We start from the raw sequence: 18,870 nt of genomic DNA, 5'->3' as shown, positions 1-18,870 counted from the left end.
TTGAGGGGATACCCTCCTGACCTCCTGGCAGAGGTAATGAGGGTAAGAACCTCACTTGGAGAGAGAGGGGAAAAGGAGGTTAGTGTGTGGGTGAAAGGGGGGTCTGGTGACCCAGCGGTGAGTAATGGTGAGTCGGAAAAAGAAGAGCGAATATCAACCTTTTTTTTAGGAGGGTGGAGAAGATAGAAAATAGTTTTTTGGGATTGGAATAGGAAGATTGGATCTTATCTTGAAAGAAAGTGCTTTTTGCCTGAGAGATCGAAGCAGAGAAAGAGGAGAGGAGAACCTGATAGGTTAGGAGGTCGTCAGGGTGTTTGGATTTCCACCATTTCCGCTCAGCTGCCCGAAGGATGGTTCTATTAGCACGCAGTGCGTCATTTAGCCAGGGAGCAAGAGGGGACTGACGAGCCTGCCGAGATGTGAGAGGACAGAGAGAGTCCAGAGAGGATGAGAGAGTAGAGAGGAGAGTTTCTGCAGCAGAGTTTGGAGGCAGGAGTTGGAACGAGTCAGAGGAAGGGAGGGCTGAGAGCACCGATGAGGCAAGGGTAGAGGGGGAGAGGGGGAGAGGGGGAGAGGGAACGAAGGTTGCGGCGGACAGGTGCAGGATGAGAAGAGATTAGTTTGTTATATTTGGAAAGGGGTAGAGAGAATGAAATGAAGAAGTGATCGGATGTGTGGAGCGGGTTTACAGAGAGGTTAGAAGTAGTGCAGTTCCTTGAGAATATGAGATCAAGGACATTGCCAGCTTTATGAGTTGGTGGGGATGGAGACAGTGAGAAAGCAAAGGCGGTTAAAAGAGATGTTAGTTCAGATGTCTTCCCTGTCTGGAGGTTGAAGTCTCCGAGAAGTACAGTGGGAGGGCCAGTTTCAGGGATGTGTGAGAGGAGATTATCTAATTCCTCCAAGAAGTCCCCCAAGGCACCTGGTGGACGGTAGAGAACAACAATGGTTAATTGTATAGGATGGGTTACTGTGATGGCATGGAATTCAAAGGTGGACGGAGTGAAGTTAGGTAGTTGGTTGAGGGAAAAGCTCCATTTGGGAGAGAGCAGGAGACCAGTGCCACCTCCTCTGCCAGTGGGTCTGGGTGTATGGGTGAAGGAATATGCTGTGGAGAGAGCTGCTGGGGTGGATGTGTTGGATGGTGTAATCCAGGTCTCAGTGAGAGCAAGGAAATCCAGGGACTGCAGGGAAGCGTAGCCAGAGATGAAGTCAGCCTTAGGAACAGCTGACTGGCAGTTCCACAGGCCCCCTGAAACTAGATGTTGGATCTCAGTGGAGCATGTGGGATAGACGAGAGCAGGCCGGTTATAACGATTAGGAGATGCACGGGGACAGTAATAATTGCGAGAAGACACATGAACAGGAATGGAGAATATACACATGTTTTTAGCAAGAGTGGATAAAAACACCAACGATACTTAGCTCATTTAAAGTAGGATTTACCTCATCTTTGCCTCCCTCGTGACTCCATAGTCTGCCGCTCCAGGAAAGTGCTACCTAAAATGGACACCTAATTGCTGAGTTGTCACAGCTGTGGGGCCACGCCCCTTTAATTAGTTAACTCTCTGCAGCTGATGGGCCTCAATAGGAAATTGAAACTGGCTCACTCCTGAGTTGTTAATGAAACTTTTTACTGGCACAATAGTTTACATTAAACCCTAAGTTATAAAGATATGAGTTTAACCCTTAATACAGTTACCCCTACTCAATAAAGCTCTTAGTATTCTACAAATGTTGAATACTAAATAATTGTCCCAAGTTTCTGCCTGACAGATAATGTAGCGGTTTTTAGATTAAAATCACAATTTCAATCAGATCAACTACAGAGCATTCATACAGAGTACACACACTGAAACAGAGAAGTCTAAAAACAGAATGTTACTCACAATTCATTTCTCATGTATGTGTTCACATTTAGATTCTTCATGTATCTTCCCATGGAGAAGCAGAAGCCGTGCATTACTTTGCTGAGTCACTGGGAGAACAGAACCTACCGACTCCACAACTCTAACCAGCTGGAGAATATAGCTGTTCTGTTTGTATGTATATACACACACACACACACACACACACACACACACACACACACACACACACACACACACACACACACACACACACACGCATACTAATATTGCCAAATTATGGGAATTTGTAAAATCCTTACAATGGTTCAAGAGGATTATAAAACATTGTTGCGACAACTGACACATTATTGTGATTTCATAAATGTAAAAAATATACAAAATATAACAGTGAATTTATGTAGTTAAAGTGAAAAATCACTGAAATAACGAGTTCAAATGCTTTTATTTTCTCTTAGGAAGAGGGTGTGGCCACTGTAGCAGAGCTGCACAGGAAGTCTGACCCAGGAACAGAGCTTTTGCTTCGAACCATACTCAAAGAATTCTGCATGGACGCCAGGTAGGTAACACAAGGCAGGCAGGTTACACAATCTAAAACATGGAAGACAATTCATAAACATGAACAATCTATAACTTCATATTCATTTTTAGAAATGTATTTGTATCGCAGTACAGCCAATTAAAGCTGGATGTTTGTAGATGCATGACTTCTATCATGGACACCCAGCTCATTGCTTCATTGTGAGAAAGTATATTACTGATTTATAGCCTACATTAAAATAGCAGCTGAACAAGGACAGAAATATATTTTATTTATTGTGCCCAGAAGATGACTAAATGATTGCAGTCAGCTCATATAACCCTTGTCAGGCGATCATGTATTACAAATTGCCAGTGATGTTTTTATATGTACAAAAGTGGAGGGGCACGAACAACTTAGAAGTGTATATATAAGCTTCTGGTGCTTTTTTAAACACGTAAACAAATAGCTGTAGGCTATCCATGGTTCCGATAGGGGGGGGAACACAGACACTCGTCATCACCGAGGTCACAATATCAATCAATCCAGCAGAGCAATAGCCTATAGGCAAAACACAGAAGATCAACAAAAGATATGACATAAAATGAACTTACCAAAGCTGAAGTAGATGGTCAACTTCATTCATTTTCTTTCCGTTTTACTGATTACTCTTCAGAAACAGCTACTATTTTCGCGGCACACGTACTTACAGCCAATCAGCTCTCTGAATTATGAGATGACGTTTGGTAGGTAAGTCAGCACCGTGCCCCTATGGTGATTATTTTTTGGCACACATTGAATAGGAAAATACTCTGAGCATGCTCAGTGTAGTTTTTACAGCACCCATTCACTTAGACCAGGGATGGGCAACTTTGATGGTGGTGGGGGCCACATCATTGATGTACTGGCCACCAGGGGGCCACAGATTCACTTGGAACACACACACACACAAATTCCATGTGTTGTATGTAATTATTAACAAATATACAAAGTCTGACATCTTCATTGACATTTTACAATCAAAGGGAACATCCCCCAAAAATGGGAACATCCTCTAATAAGCTCACTAAACAAATATCAGTTCACAGAAATGTTATTTCATTTTTACAAGTGGCATGTTTGTATTGAACAGTGGAATAAAACTATTTTAAACTATTGGAAAGCACGGAAAATGTGTGTGTATTGAGATTAACCATTAGATGACATACACATGAACTCATGAACACTAACCCAGACATTACTTGTCTAACTTGAACCTAAGACACTTGTAGCCAGTCTCTGCATTCCCCTTATTCCACAATAAGGGGAATGTCAACACAGACACCTGTCAGCCTGCACTCTGCTGTTCCTCAGCACCACTCCGGCTGAAATTATGAATGAAAAGCGTAGTAATCATAGATAACACGGCAGGGTCCGTGACAGTTTGTTTTCATCTGATTTCAAATAAACAAAGTCTTGGTTTTAAGAATATTAAACTTATAAAACAACTTTTAAGCTTGTTAATATTTAAGCATAATTACAAGAGGCAACTTAACGTCACAGCAGGCATAACAACAGCCGGTGTTTCTTGTGAGGGTTTCCCCGGGAAACAAACACAATACACACAAATGCGTCACAGATTATGTTTGCGGTATTTGAAATCATCTACGCAGCTCGCGACGTAACTAGGAGTCTAGTGGACGGTATCAGTACTACAAGTAATTAAAAAAATTACGTTGTTTATAAATTAATCTGAGGGCCGCAAAAAGAGGAGGTGGGGGCCGCATGCGGCCCGCGGGCCGCCATTTGCCCATCCCTGACTTAGACAGTGAGAGAGAGGGGCTAGATCGGGGCTTGACCCACGTCACTCAATAGGCACACTGTGTAGATGTAGCGTGGTACAGAGTGAAGTAGCACTCCACTACACATTTCATTTGAAAGTCTTTTATTTTGTTCTGCAAAGAGCAAAAATATGTATCTTATTATCACAGTTCGCCACACACACACACACACACACACACACACACACACACACACACACACACACACACACACACACACACCGTGACTTCACTCAAGTCTGTGTTTACGTTCTCTGAACGTATTCACTATCCTAACACAGAAACATAATGAACATCTGCATCAACATCCAAACAATAATCATGTCTACCGAATATTGTCACATTAACCAAATCAATTGGTATCTCTTTTAACTTATTTATTTATTTATCTATTAACTATACACGAGCAGTCCGGGCTCTTTAGACCGGCTCATAGTTCTACTCTCCCGCCTCACGCTCGCTCAAGCTAACTAGGCCACCAGTGCTAACTACTGGCTAGCCATTTTCAATACGTTACGTTTGCTGAACAAGTAACGTTCATAAACACTACTACTGTTGGAGTTTTGAGGTTTTTATAACCCCACTCGGCTCCGCGTGTCGTTTTGACGAGTCCTGCTTAAAATCATAACAGGAAGGAAATCAGACAGAGAACACCCAGATACCAGTTTAAACAATCTGTTTTAATTATCAAAGGTAATAATGCAATGCACTATAATACATTACAATACCATATAATACAATATACTAAAATCATATTGTAATGTTTTAAGAAGTAGCCGGCCCACTTCTGCCCTGGTTCGCGTGCTGCGGAGATCCTTCTGTCCTGACAGCATGTGAAGAGAGGCCGAACGTCAGGAATCGACAGGAGATATACCAGAAGACAGAAGGAAGGGGTGAGGTCAGCTGGTCATCTTTTCAGGTCCTCTCATTGGCAGACGCAAAATATACTTTGTCACAGTGACCCAGCGCTGGCCAGCAGAAAACCAAACGGGCCCATTTTACAACAAAACACATCTTATCACCCAAGTCATGTGTTTCTTTATGAAAGCCATACTTGTTAGGAATAAAACAGTCATTATCCCATGACATCCTCAGAACTAGCTCACCAACAACGCCTAACTGTCTTCATACCCCCCCAATCATCTCTGAACTTTTATTCACCCGAAGTAAGCTCACCCTTAGTCTAAAAGGACCATTGTCTCTCTTAACTGTGTGACTAAATTCTCAAGGCCTGCAGGATGCGCATAATTAACTTAGAACGAATTTAGCCACTATATCTAATGGTTAACCAAGAAAAACACTCAAAAGGGTAATCTTTTCACTCAAAACAGAACTCACAAGTAATTCTGCATTTTACCCCTCAAAAATAGCCTAAAGCACCCTTTTGATGAAAAGGGTATAAGTGAAAGAAAAAGACTATTGCGCTAATCTACTTTAAAGAAAAAGGGAACATTGTTTCAGGAATCTATAAAAAACCTCTCTATATTTAAGAGGAAAAATGTATTTTGTTCCTTCAACTATTAATACACAGGAATGTATATACCCACACATATATTTAGGGATAACATGATGCAATACACCTCTTATATATTGGTGAGATTAAAATGAATATACCAAAAATATGCTGCATCACATCTTCTGCATAATTCTCTTCATAAACTTCCGCACTACATAAAGTCCAACCGGGATCATAAACTCACACATAACATATTCACTCATCAATTACACAATTTCCGTTCTTACCTGCAAAGAGCAAAAATATGTATCTTATTATCACAGTTCGCCACACACACACACACACACACACACACACTCACACACACACACACACACACATACACACACACACACACACACACACATACACACACACACACACACACTTTCTCATTTCATCAAATCAAATCCCCCTCCTCGACTCCTCGGTCCTCCGGTAGTGACCCGGAAATGAATTTCAGCGCGCCATGTTGAAGGACATCTCATTTCTCTAAATGCACTTCGAGGATCGAGCGTCGAGGAGGCTCGCTGGAGGAGCTCTAACCGAGGATACACTGATGGGTCCTCCACGGTCCTCCACGGCTCCTTCGTGGATGCATTTCCGGCAACAGAGATGTTTCAAAGAGTCATGACGCACGGCCGGACTTATCTCAGCCAAGGACATCTCTGCATGCATCCCCTGGATATTATTTTATTAACTGCTTTCATCGCGACGCAAACACACAGAACACAGACTAAAACAGCAATGTGCAGACGAATCAGATGATTAAACATGATCTTAAAATATATTTTAAGATGTGGTTTTTTTGCATTTATTTGCATTTTTTTGGAATTATTATTTGAATTACTTTCTGCTGACACTGTGCCTTAATGACCAGTCGCCACTGCAAATTGCCTAATGTTGCACTCTATGACACACAACTATAAGTCGACTATAACCTTATATTGGTAAGAGTGATGACAGTCACGTGTACCTCCATGATACATGTCACCGAATGCTCCTTCCACCTGCTGCTGATCAGCTTCATTGGGATGGTAATTCACAGAGAACCAAAATAACATGGGAGCTACAGTACTAGAATACAAAATATTTTGTTAAGTGTATCTAACAATGTACCTCTTGCCCAAGTGACAGTCAAGCCCTCAAACTGTGTATCTGCAGGGGTTTCATCACAACAGCACAGGCCAAGTTGAAGGCAGAGATGAAGTCCAGCTACCTGACACAGCTGGACAGGAAACGCCTCACCATGTGCAAACAGGAACTGGTGGGAAAATCTAAGAATTTTCTTTTGTAAGATCTTGAAAAATGCTCTACAGTATATGTTAGACTTTTAATGGCATCAGTGTTTTTTCCATTCATCTGTTCATATGCAAAAAATAATAATAATAACGAAGGAAAATGAACGTGTGTGTGTGTTTTTCAGGAGAGTATGATGGATGAGGCCCAGTCCTTGGGAGAGAGGAAGAGAAAAGCTGGTGGTGTGAAAGAAATGTTGCAGAAAGCAAAGAAACTCACCCAAAAACTACGCTTCCTTGTGGAGGAGGTGTGTGTGTATATTGTGTGTGTGTTACATGTACATTCTGACAATTGGTTTACGAGAAACCACTTTATTTACCTTGTATTTCCAACATTTTCTTACACATATGTGTACACCTTCACATCTACAGCCCCAGCACACTGTGCCAGACATGTTTGTGTGGTTGTTAAGTAACAACAAGCGTGTTGCGTATGCTCGGGTCCGTGCCAGAGACCTGATGTTCTCCAGCAGCCAGGAGGCCCGAGGAACCCACTGTGGGAAGATCATAACACTGTTCCTAAAGGTACACACACACACACACACACACACACACACACACACACACACACACACACACACACACATACATATACACACACACACACACACACCTTGAAACTTAAAAGTCACCTATTATGCAAAATCCACTTTTTCCTGTCTTCATACATCAACATGTGTCCCCTCTGTGTAAAGAGACTCTGAAAGTTTCAGGAAAAAAGATTCTCTCTCTTTTTGTCCTGATCCATTTCTATAAAAACCTGTCTGAAAATGAGCGGATCCGATTTTGGCCACTTTATGATGTCATAACGATTTGTTGGCTTGTGTAACCATTAGCCAATCACCAACCAAGGTAACCCCGCCCCCCCCTTATCACCTGAATCTTCTCCTAGAGCACCATTGTGTTCTTTTTAACCAAATCTCTCTCAGAGGGGCGTGGGGAGGGGCTCCTTATTTTCATCTAAAGTAACAGACAGAGAATCAGCACTTTTGAAACAGGGCTGAAACAGAGGGGATTATGGGATGCTGCAATGATCTGTTTGGTGTTTGGAGCCAAACACTTCAGAGACATGTTTTGTATATATCTGAGACCTATCATATATTGATGAAAAACAGTATAATAGGGGACCTTTAATATTTTTCAATGTGGGCAGGCTGGCAGAGGAAACTCCTAAATGCATTTGTGTATGTGTGCAGCCTCCAGGGAAGCGTGTTGCAGGCTTGTCAGTCCAAGCGAAGGTGGATGTGTATCTGTGGTTTGGAACCTGCTCAGACTCCAACCACATGATGGACGACCTCCCTGCGGGGTTCAGCCCAGCGACAGGGGGCGCTGACGCCAGCTGCCCTCCCATAAGCCTTCTCTGCACAGGTGAGCGACAGGCAGATTATCACTAAGGCCCAATTCCAAACCACACCCTACCCACTCCCACTCTGTGGCGGAGTGACACTCGCAGATAAACAAGGCTCCCTCCTTTCAGATGGAGGGAGTAAATACAGCGACAAGCTTTGGGACGGCCTCCCCTCTCTCCGGCAGAAACAGGGAATGCCGTAACTGTATGTAACAACGGTTTCAAATCAGCATCTCTTGGACAAAAAATGAAAATTAATAACTCAAATAAAACTCCAAACATCTTTAATTGTGTTACTTTTTTGTAAAGCTCTTTTAGTTTTAAACCTGATGTTTATAAGCTTCTTAGTTTTTGCAACAGTCTGTAAATATACACAACTTTATAATAAAATGCACACATTTACCTTTTTCTAGACTAAACACAGGTATGATCCTAAGTTAAAAACATATGAGGTTATCATGAGGTTGTTAACATCGCAGTTTATCAGTGGATGTTTGCTGGAACTACTTGTTAACAGCTTGTTTCGGTGTTTTGGTGAAGTCAGCACCGATGCAGACTCGCTGTTTGAGGGCTTGATAACCCACTATCCCTCCACACTCGTTGGTTTGGAACAGCACTTAATGTGGCGGACCCTCCGCTCGAACGCACAAACGGAGGGGTAGTGTGTAGGGGTAGTGTGTAAGGGGTGGTTTGGAATTGAGCCTATCCCTCCATGTATCTGGTTACTTTTAGCTTTTTGTCTTTGATCTTCCCATATTGCAAATAACAGCACAGATGTTGTTTGACTTCTTTTTGACCATTGACTAGTAAAAGACAACATTGGAGGTCAATGAGGACAAAATAATTAAATTCTGCGGCTCAGATACCAAACATAATTTGTCTTGAGCATATGTTTATTTGCAAGACATGTACTTTTTTGCCTTTGTCGTGGAGATTCAATGTGAATCTCCAAGTGAGACAGTGAAGTTACAACAGCTGTCTTTGGTGGTATATTTATCTTTTGTCTTAAGAAAGCTGAACAGAATCAACAGGTTTTCAGCTGAAAAGGACAGAGATCAAGCCTCAGCCTCAGGATGTCTGACAACTATCACACAAAGTACACACATAGTATCAAATGGGAAGAAAGCACACTTTTCTCTATCTTCTCATGGTATAAATGTTATCAAGAAAGGGAGTAAAGAGAAACTGACTTCACGGGGAAAAAGGGGGAGAATTAGCCACACATGAAGATAAAGAAATGCAACTAAAAGGATTCACTGTTGAAATTCCAATAAGAACCATGACATGCACAGTATAACTACACAGTTACATTATATTTATGTAAGCTTCCACATCAGTTATCTAGGAAGATAAACGTGTTTTTGGGATGTGCATAAACTGCTTTTAAGTCACCCTAAACTACATGTTATGTTGTGTGTATGTCTTTGTTTCCAGAGCAGTATGAATTTGAGATGAGGTGCCACATGTATCAGGCCCGGGGTCTCATCGCTGCAGACAACACCGGCCTGTCTGACCCGTTCGCCCGAGTCACATATCTATCCAACAGCCAAACCACCAACGTAAGTGTGTGTTTTTCTTCCTCGAACATTAATAATGTTTTCTGGGATACTGGTCGTCTAGCTGCTTGGGTAACAGGTGAACTTGTGTCTTATTGCAGCTTGTGCCTTTCATTATTTGAATACACTTAGAAAAAGAGAAGAAACCCCATGTGTACCATCAAAATTATATTGATAAAACTTGCAGCATTAACAAAATATTTCCCTAGCATTACAATAATAGTTGCTTCGGTGCACAGTGACAAGGTAGTCTGTTTAAGTTCTGATTATTTATGTGTTTGTGTTCATGGTGTGTTTTTTGTTGCTGTCAGGTGATCAGTCAGACTCTCAGCCCGACATGGAATCAGTGTTTGCCGATGGGCCGCCTGATGCTGAGTGGAGATCTGCAGCACATCCAGGAGGAGCCACCACGCATTGTCATCGAGGTGTACGACGAGGACGCACTGGTAATGCTACTTTGATACGATACGTCACGATACGGCAAGATACGTCAAGATACGTCACAATACGGCAAGATACGTCAAGATACGGCAAGATACGTCACAATACGGCAAGATACGTCAAGATACGGCACAATACATTACAATTAGATGCGATACATTACGATACGAAACAACACGATACAATACAAAGCAAGAAACTAATACTTTATTCTCAGCTCAGATCTAAATGTTTTCTTGCATTACAGCAGCTACATCTGCAACATCAACAAAAACTATTTTAGGAGTTACTCGACAAAAGAGTGCTATCATGAGAATCCATATTTCTGATTTGATGTTAACAATTCATATTCATAGATTTTCTCAAAGCTTGACCTACAATCTTTGAGAACATTTTCATTTGGTTGTGCACTTTTGACTTTAAAGCAGTTGACACACACATGTAATACTATAGAACACTCGTAATCAGATACATCAAAAACAAAAAACGGTGTCTACTCACCCCGAAAGACTTAGCGTGGTAGACAAAATAAATGATTTGTTTGTGCTTAGGCAGATTCACTGAATTTGTTATTTCCAGTGTAGCAGATGGTCCATCCAGCATTGGTTTAATCAGTGTTTTAGGTCGTTTTAATTGAATTGGGGGGTCCTCTGTCTGATTTCCTCCTGCAGGGTAAGGCGGAGTACCTGGGAGCCACGGTGGCAGTGCCTGAGGTCCGGCTAGCCTCCGACGCCTACACCCCACCGACTCTGCAGTACAGCTCGCTGCACTGTGGCAGCCAGCCTGGGGGAGACCTGCTGGCTGCATTCGAACTACTGCAGGCCAGTCTATTAAACGTTTAGTTTCCATCCTGACTGAGACCGCAGAAATGTGATCCAGTTGTTTTCCATGGCCTACTCGTATCGATCTGATGGAATTTCACAAAAGAATACAACACGTTATATTTGATTTGATTTAATAAGCAGGTAAAATCCAGAGAGTTTCCTTTGCTTGTTGATATGAAACTTAAAATGACACGGTACGAAAACTGTGTGACTCGACAGTGTAACTGAAGTAAATGCGCCAGGGAGCGTTCTCTTAAAGTAACGGTACAAAATGCAGAATAATGAAGAAGGTCTACTCTAGAATAATATATTCAACTTAAATATAAATCTCAATAAAAAATATACTTGTCCATTATGATAGCTGTACTTGTAATATACGAATATTCAAATAAGAAACAAAATGAAAAGAAAATAATGGTAAAACTTTGAGAAAGATAACAAGCAGGTCCTTGTCTCATGCAATGATGATGAACGATGAAGAATATAGAAAGAAGCACTTGTAATGATTTAGGTTCGTTGTCATGAATGTGTAGATCCAAAACTCCGCAAAGCAGAGTCTGCCGGCGTTGGAGGAAGGAGAAGGCGGCTTCTACACAGTCCCTGCCAACATCAGACCTGTTCTCAGTACCTACAGGCTGGAGGTGTGTATGTTTTCGGACTCTATGCATGCTACGTATTTGGTATCCCGTTTCTTTATTTTTCTCTAAAAAAAATGTCAATAAAACATTATATTATTCTACTATCGATGCTCTTTTGCCAGTATAGGATTGTTTTTAGTTTGATAATATAAAAGGTTAAGGGGTTTAAAATGTTTACACTACAGGACTTTCTTACGTCAATTTTATAATTTCAAAAATATTTGGACTCATAATCCAACCAGAGATTTTAGTTACCAAACCTTTTTTTGGGTGTTCTGTCCACCAGGTGTTATTCTGGGGTCTGAGAGAGCTGAAGAAGGTTCAGTTCCTGTCTGTTGATCGTCCACAGGTACACACACACACACACACACACACACACACACACACACACACACACACACACACACACACACACACACACACACACACACACACACACACACACATACCATGTATTACTTCAGGGGACATTACATTGACTTACATGTATTTCCTGGAGACTTATCCTAACCTTAACCATAACCAACACATGCCTAACACTAACCCTAACACTAACCCTAACCAAGTCTTCACCCTAAAATTAATGATTCTCCTCATGGGGACCTCCATTTTGTCCCCATAAGGGAGGCCAGTCCCCACACGTGACTGTGTAAATAGATTTAGGTCTCCACAAGGATAGTAATGCTAGGCCACAAACACACTTCATGCATTTAGGGAGTCAGGGTTACCAAGTGATGCATCTTGCTTTTGCTTGCTTGCTTTTATTGTTTTTTTTTGTATGTGTTTATTGTGTATTATAGTACTTCAGGTTGCCTTCGGGTATGAAGTAGCTTTAAATGAGTCTTGCCTCGACCAGTTAATTCACACTAGAAAGGATCTACAAAATTGTGACCGCTTTAAATATTAAAAAAAGATGATAAAACCAGCATGAAATGAAATAACCAACGCTTTCTTTTGTCTAGGTCTTCATAGAGTGTGCCGGTAAAACCCTGCGTTCCTCCGTAATTCAGAAGTACAAGTCCAACCCAAACTTCACCACGCTGGTTGATGCCATAGTTCTGGTAAGACCAACACAGCATCGATAGACCTTATTGCTCTGGAGGCTGAATGTGAGTTTATAAATCGTATGGAAAGCTGACAGTGTACTCCCCTGGTTTGGAACTGGATGCTCAACAATCAAACATGTTTCATGCCCATGAAGTGGACAAGGGTGTCCCTGGGTCGAGTCTGGCTGAGGAATAAATACGTTTGTTTAATCTTTTATTTTCATAACATAACATTTCTACTCTCTTTTGCCGTGCTTTAGGAGTTACCAGAGAACGAGCTCCTCCACCCTCCTCTCAGCATCACTGTTGTGGATTGGCGGGCCTTTGGTCGCAGCACATTAGTTGGAAACCACATCATCAACAATCTCAAGGCCTTCAAATACACTCCCCCCCCAGCCCTGCCTGCTCCTGTAGAAACACACCAACCCACCAAGGTCCTGATGCCAGAGCAACTAAGCGATGAAGGTAATAAATGTGTGTGTGACTTTGTGTTGGTGTCCAATGTGCTGCTGTTATTGAAAGCTAGGAAGCTGAACAAGCATATTATATATGGTCAACAACAACTTCTACATTTGTCTCTCTTGTTTTTGTTGATGCCATCTTACGTTGTGGTTTGACGGTGGAGAAAAAGCTATTGTTACTTTGAATGATTTTGCAACCATAAAACCAATTGTAAAAGTATTTTTTCATATTTTTATGTTCAAAAACGATTTTTTTTAAACCTTAAAATATCCTCTTTACTAAAATGCAAATGCTCTGGGTTTATGAACAATTTGCCTTGTGAGCTTGAAAATTCATTATTGAACTTGAAAAATACTGAAAATATGTAAGCACACTCGCTGGAAATGTTCAGGCACATCTCATGTTGTTCCTCTAACTTCATCTATTGATGTGACAGAAAACGTCCTGTACCTGTTGGTGTTACGATTTCAAAATCATGATAATAATTCTATAAAACACACATTTTGCTTGATTGATCCTCCAATCCAGTAGGCTAAGTAGATCTTTTCCCATAGGAAGATTTATTTGTGTCTCTCTCCCAATAGGACTGTTTCAGTCTGCTGGAGAGACCAGTTCAACCGTGGTACTAACAAGTGAAGATTTCCTGATCACTGTGGAGGAGGAAGCTCCACCTCCTCCTCCTCCTCCTCCGCCTCCAGCTCAACCCACCCCGGAAAAACAACCCAGGAAGAAAAAGGTGAGAGATACTGCATATATAAATAATTTAATAAATAATAAAAATGTTGTTATTGATAACATATTATCATAATTTAAATAATCTTTTGCATGTTTTTTTTGTGTATTTTTAATCCAGGACAGCAAAATAGCGGGCACTCGTGGTCGCTCCACCAAGAGGAAGAAAAGGACCATAGCTGACGAATCAGCAGAGTGTGTCATCGACTGGTGGTCCAAATACTACGCATCTGTGGAGAAACAGGTAGCACTGATATCTGAGTTATGTTGCAAAAGAACCAAAACATGTAAGTCAAATAATGGAACATGTGCCCTTCTGTTTTTGTTCCAGGCCAAACTGGACGTCTCTCTATTCCCCAAGGTCTTTGAAAAAGGTATGAACACCTCTGATGGGACATTAGGTTATCTTTGAACACTTGGTTGAAATTAAATACTGTGCGCTAAGTATTATTTTATTCTTTATCGGGTCTCTGACACCAGAAACATTACAGTTTTTAAATAACAATCACAACATTCTGACTAGCAGCTATATTGAAGGTAAAGGTAAACAATGGTAGAAAATAGGAATGATTTCCAAAAACAAGAAGTTGTGTTGAATAAAAACCATAGTGCATTTTTATTTTTGCCGCATTATTGTGAATGGAGATCTTTGCAAAAGTCCACTTACTTTAATATTTTCACCACTGATACTATCAATTTAGATCTTATGCAAATAAATATGCAAGTGGTTTCAGGATGGGTTACTCAATCATTTCCCCCCGACCCACACACACATTGTTGTGATTTGCAGCTTTGCCGTTGGAGGGCTTGCTCAGCGCTGGAATAAGCTCCTTAGGTAAGGACAAAGACATGCAGCTACAATAGTTAAAGATTGTCATTAAAGGTATATAAGGTACAAATGTCAGCAGTATTTAAAGTTGGCCCCTGAGCAAGAGAGAGCAGCAACAGTCAAGCAAACTAGAGTGTTAATAAAAAAAAAGGGGACAATGGTATAACTGCACTTAAGCTTGTCTATGTTTCAGATGCTGATGGTCTCTGGACAAATCAGTATTTGGCAACCTTTGATTGAGAACATGCTGCATAACTTACAGTACTTATTGGATCAGGGTTATACATCCGAGTGGTGCTCTTTGCTTTTGCCCAATAATGTAAACTCTACAAAATAAGAAGAAAACACAGCCATACTTTCCTAGTGGGCCACAAGTAATGATTGAGTATGATTCTTTTTGTATAAGTCCATAACATTTCTAAAACAAATTCTGCATACTATACCCTTTGAAGGGAGAGCACATTTTAATGGCGTATGTTAATGTTCTGCCAGGTGACGTGTATTCTGAAAGCTGGGAGTTCTGGGGGCTATTTCTGGTTTCTGGGGTACAACCCTCTGGATTGACCTGTTTATGAACTGGATTTATGATGCTGTCTCTGCATGATCTGCCCTGCAGCTAGCACTGTTACCCTCGAGATAGTTTCAGTAGCGGACAAAGTGGTGGCCAAAAATGTACTGGGTGTATCCTAAGATGTTATTCTAAGGAGATAAGTAACTCTTGAAAAGACACACAGGATGCATGGAACTAATTGGTACTTTTTAAACGACTCTTGTGTCACTTCTAGCCTTATGAATGACAATTGGGATCATGGTGTTTCTTAAGTTGTTAAAATGTGATGGATTTGGGTTTTTTTTTCCTTGCAGTTAACTGCTTTGACATCACAATGCAAAAACATGTTTTTGATTTCTCTTCACATCCATGCCACTTCGTTTTGTGTCTTGTTTGTTTCATCAGTCAGCTTCTCAGATGGAGACAAGAAGAAAAAACTGAAAGAGAAAGGAACACTGGTGACAAACATTGTCCAGTCTACTAAATTAGCCACACTAAAGGTAATTGGTGCATAAACACTGCAAGTTCATCATGATCACAGCAGACACTGACTGATTTCCAACTAGATGCTCCAAATGAAAGACTGCTAAAAAAAACAAATAAAGCTACCCACAGTAACGGACAACAGAAAACACAGATTAGATTGTATATCGATTGTTTTGATTGACAGCTTCCTTGCTCTCCTATTAGTTGTGTTACACCTATCGGGATATACAATGTAAGTTATCATTGTCATTGGTTTATAGAGTGGGTGCCTCAGATCAGTGTGCAAAAAGGATACACTGTAAAGTTGTTGTTTTTTTACCAGGATTGTGTGGTTTGAATATTTTGTGCATTTGTTAAATATATCATTTGACCTATACAAGGATGAATGTTGTTGTTGTTGTTGTTGTTGTTGTTGTTGTTGTTGTAAAGCAAAGATCTGAGTGGGGTATAGGATTCTCCAGTCTGCATAAATAGTTAATGATATATTCTAAGAGATTAAAAACCTTGTGAATATGTGTTGGTAAAACATTTGTGTGTGCTGACAATGTCCCTACAGCTGTACAGCAAGGAGCTGGAGGCAGAGTTTGGGCCTTTTGATGACTGGGTGAGCACATATGAGCTGTTCAGAGGAAAAGCCAATGAGGAAGAGGGGGCGAGTGATGAGAGATTTGTTGGCAAATTCAAGGTGAGACAATAGTTTAATGTCCTCCCTGGAAACCAATGACATATCCTAACTATTGATCTAATACACTTTGTGTTAAATCTTCTCTGCAGGGGCGATTCTGCCTGTATAAGATGACTAAGGACGAGGTGGAGGAGTGGGAAGATACCGCTGACATGGGAGACATCAAAGTCAACAGAGGAGTCCCTGACAACGGGAAGGTCCAAGTCCTCATAAGGATTTACATCGTCTCTGTACGTCCTCATTTCTACAGATCAGTTTATCATTCAAACTAAACTGCACAGCTGTTTAGATCAGCGATTTTCAACGTGTGAGGCGCGCCTCCCCTGGGGGGCGCCAGAGAGCTTCAGGGGAGGCGCGGCGTGAGAAAAAGAATAACGAGAAAAAGACGAGTAAAGTGACACTTGCAGACTTTTGGCTGTCTGTGGAGACCGAGTTCCCCCACCTCGCCAAAAAGGCTGTAAAAGTGCTCATTCCCTTCACCTCCACCTACCTGTGTGAGTGCGGGTTTTCCGCATTGACTTTGATCAAAAGCATGTACGGGTCAAGGCTGCAGCCAGAGTATGATCTGCGTTTATTCCTGTGTGCATCAAAGACGCAGACTCATTGTTGTTGTGACTTGTGAGTGTAATAAGGAGGCAATGACGTTCAGTGTGTTGCCGGGAGCATGTAAGGATGTATCCACGATGTTGAAAATGTTTTAAAAAATGTGTTGAGAACACCGCGTGCGAAAATATACGGGTCGTGCTGCAGCTAGATTTGCAACAACTTTATTGACTTCCAGGGTAGTGAATTGAAAATTGTAATTGGGTGCGTGATATATTTTCGTGCACGGACACACAAACTGAACAACACTCAATTTTCCGATCGCTACCACTGTCCTTGCGATCTTGTTATAACAACAAGTGCACGTTACTGATGCAATATGGGTGAGACCATTCGGCCTTATTCTAGAGGGGTGCAAGGAATAGTCCAAGTAGTGGGGGAGTTTTATACAATATGTTTAAAACATAAAGATGAAAAGGTTTAAAAAAGTTATTGTATAATGTTTTAAGGAGGTGACGCTACTCAGCCAATCAAATCGGAGCAGTCAGCACGATAGATTCAAACACACACACACACACACACACACACACACACACAGAGACGAGACAAGAGGAGAGAAACAGTCTTAATTTGCTCTTACTGGACCTCTTTGAAATGCAATTGTATACCCCCTGCATTATAGCAACAGCAACAATAATAATAATAGCAATAATAATTGGGAGGGGGGGCGCGGCTGTTCTTATGTTCTCTGAGGGGAGGCACACTTTGAAAACCCCTGGTTTAGAGCATCTCATCATACTGTAACTGTCCAAAGACCTGGGGGAAATATATTACATTTGAAGTAACTATGCTTCATTAACTGAAGTGTTTAAAATGCCTGCAAGAAAATAGAAAGTTATGGAAATATTGTGTTTGGTGAGAGCTTCCAGTTTTCTGTATATTTAAAGTAATAAAAATACATTGATCACTTAGGTTGTTGTTGTCCTTTCAAATCAAATCAAGTGAACTTTATATGGCACAGAATTATAAATCACACGTTTTTCCTATTGTACGAAGAGATTTTTGTCAGTGTTTTTTCATCATGTTTGCTGCCTGTAATGCTTAGGTTTTAAAACCGCATTGCACATCTTAGCTATTTGAACTATTGTATTCCTGCAGGATACTCTTTAAATTATATTTGAATTTATTTGTATGCCTTTTACAACATGTATAATATCACCAATATGTAGGGTGCAGGATACATTACTTTTTAGTTGTCTAATTACCATATTGGATTAGATATTCTATTTATATTCTTCTCTCTCTCTCCAGGCATCTAACCTGCACCCATCTGATCCGGATGGAAAGTCCGACCCTTACATTGTGCTTCGGCTTGGCAAGAATGAAATCAAAGACAGAGACAACTACATTCCCAAACAGCTGAACCCTGTGTTTGGAAGGTGTGTGACTGACAGCTTTTCCCTTATTTTAAAAGTACAACTAAACTCAGGCAATATTTTTGTTTTATACTTGAAACATAACTTCTCCAATTCCTGCTTGTAGTTCTTTTGAGATGCAGGCGTCATTTCCTCAGGAGTCTCTGCTGTCGGTGGTGATCTATGACTATGACATGGTGGGCGGGGACGACCTGATCGGAGAGACTCGCATCGACCTGGAGAACCGATTCTACAGCCGACACAGAGCCACCTGTGGACTCCCGACTGAGTACAGCCTGTGAGTCTGGGCCTGT

General features: G+C 41.1%; 1 protein-coding gene across 1 annotated transcript in view; it reads left to right on the top strand.

Moving 5' to 3' along the window:
- The window catches only part of fer1l6 (fer-1 like family member 6), a 46,876-nt gene that overhangs the window by 22,316 nt on the left and 5,690 nt on the right, over positions 1-18,870 (top strand). The window contains 22 exon segments of the mRNA XM_034213723.1: positions 1,922-2,042; positions 2,327-2,427; positions 6,868-6,970; positions 7,130-7,249; positions 7,374-7,526; positions 8,198-8,369; positions 9,784-9,908; positions 10,217-10,351; positions 11,018-11,167; positions 11,704-11,811; positions 12,095-12,157; positions 12,771-12,869; positions 13,115-13,319; positions 13,901-14,052; positions 14,170-14,292; positions 14,380-14,422; positions 14,839-14,883; positions 15,833-15,927; positions 16,470-16,598; positions 16,688-16,828; positions 18,453-18,580; positions 18,684-18,854. Of these exon segments, the coding sequence (XP_034069614.1) occupies positions 1,922-2,042; positions 2,327-2,427; positions 6,868-6,970; positions 7,130-7,249; positions 7,374-7,526; positions 8,198-8,369; positions 9,784-9,908; positions 10,217-10,351; positions 11,018-11,167; positions 11,704-11,811; positions 12,095-12,157; positions 12,771-12,869; positions 13,115-13,319; positions 13,901-14,052; positions 14,170-14,292; positions 14,380-14,422; positions 14,839-14,883; positions 15,833-15,927; positions 16,470-16,598; positions 16,688-16,828; positions 18,453-18,580; positions 18,684-18,854 (2,682 nt within the window).

The sequence above is a fragment of the Gymnodraco acuticeps genome, unplaced genomic scaffold (genome assembly GCF_902827175.1).
Source record: "Gymnodraco acuticeps unplaced genomic scaffold, fGymAcu1.1, whole genome shotgun sequence".
NCBI lineage: Eukaryota > Metazoa > Chordata > Actinopteri > Perciformes > Bathydraconidae > Gymnodraco > Gymnodraco acuticeps.
This window is presented reverse-complemented; position numbering and strand designations above follow the sequence as displayed.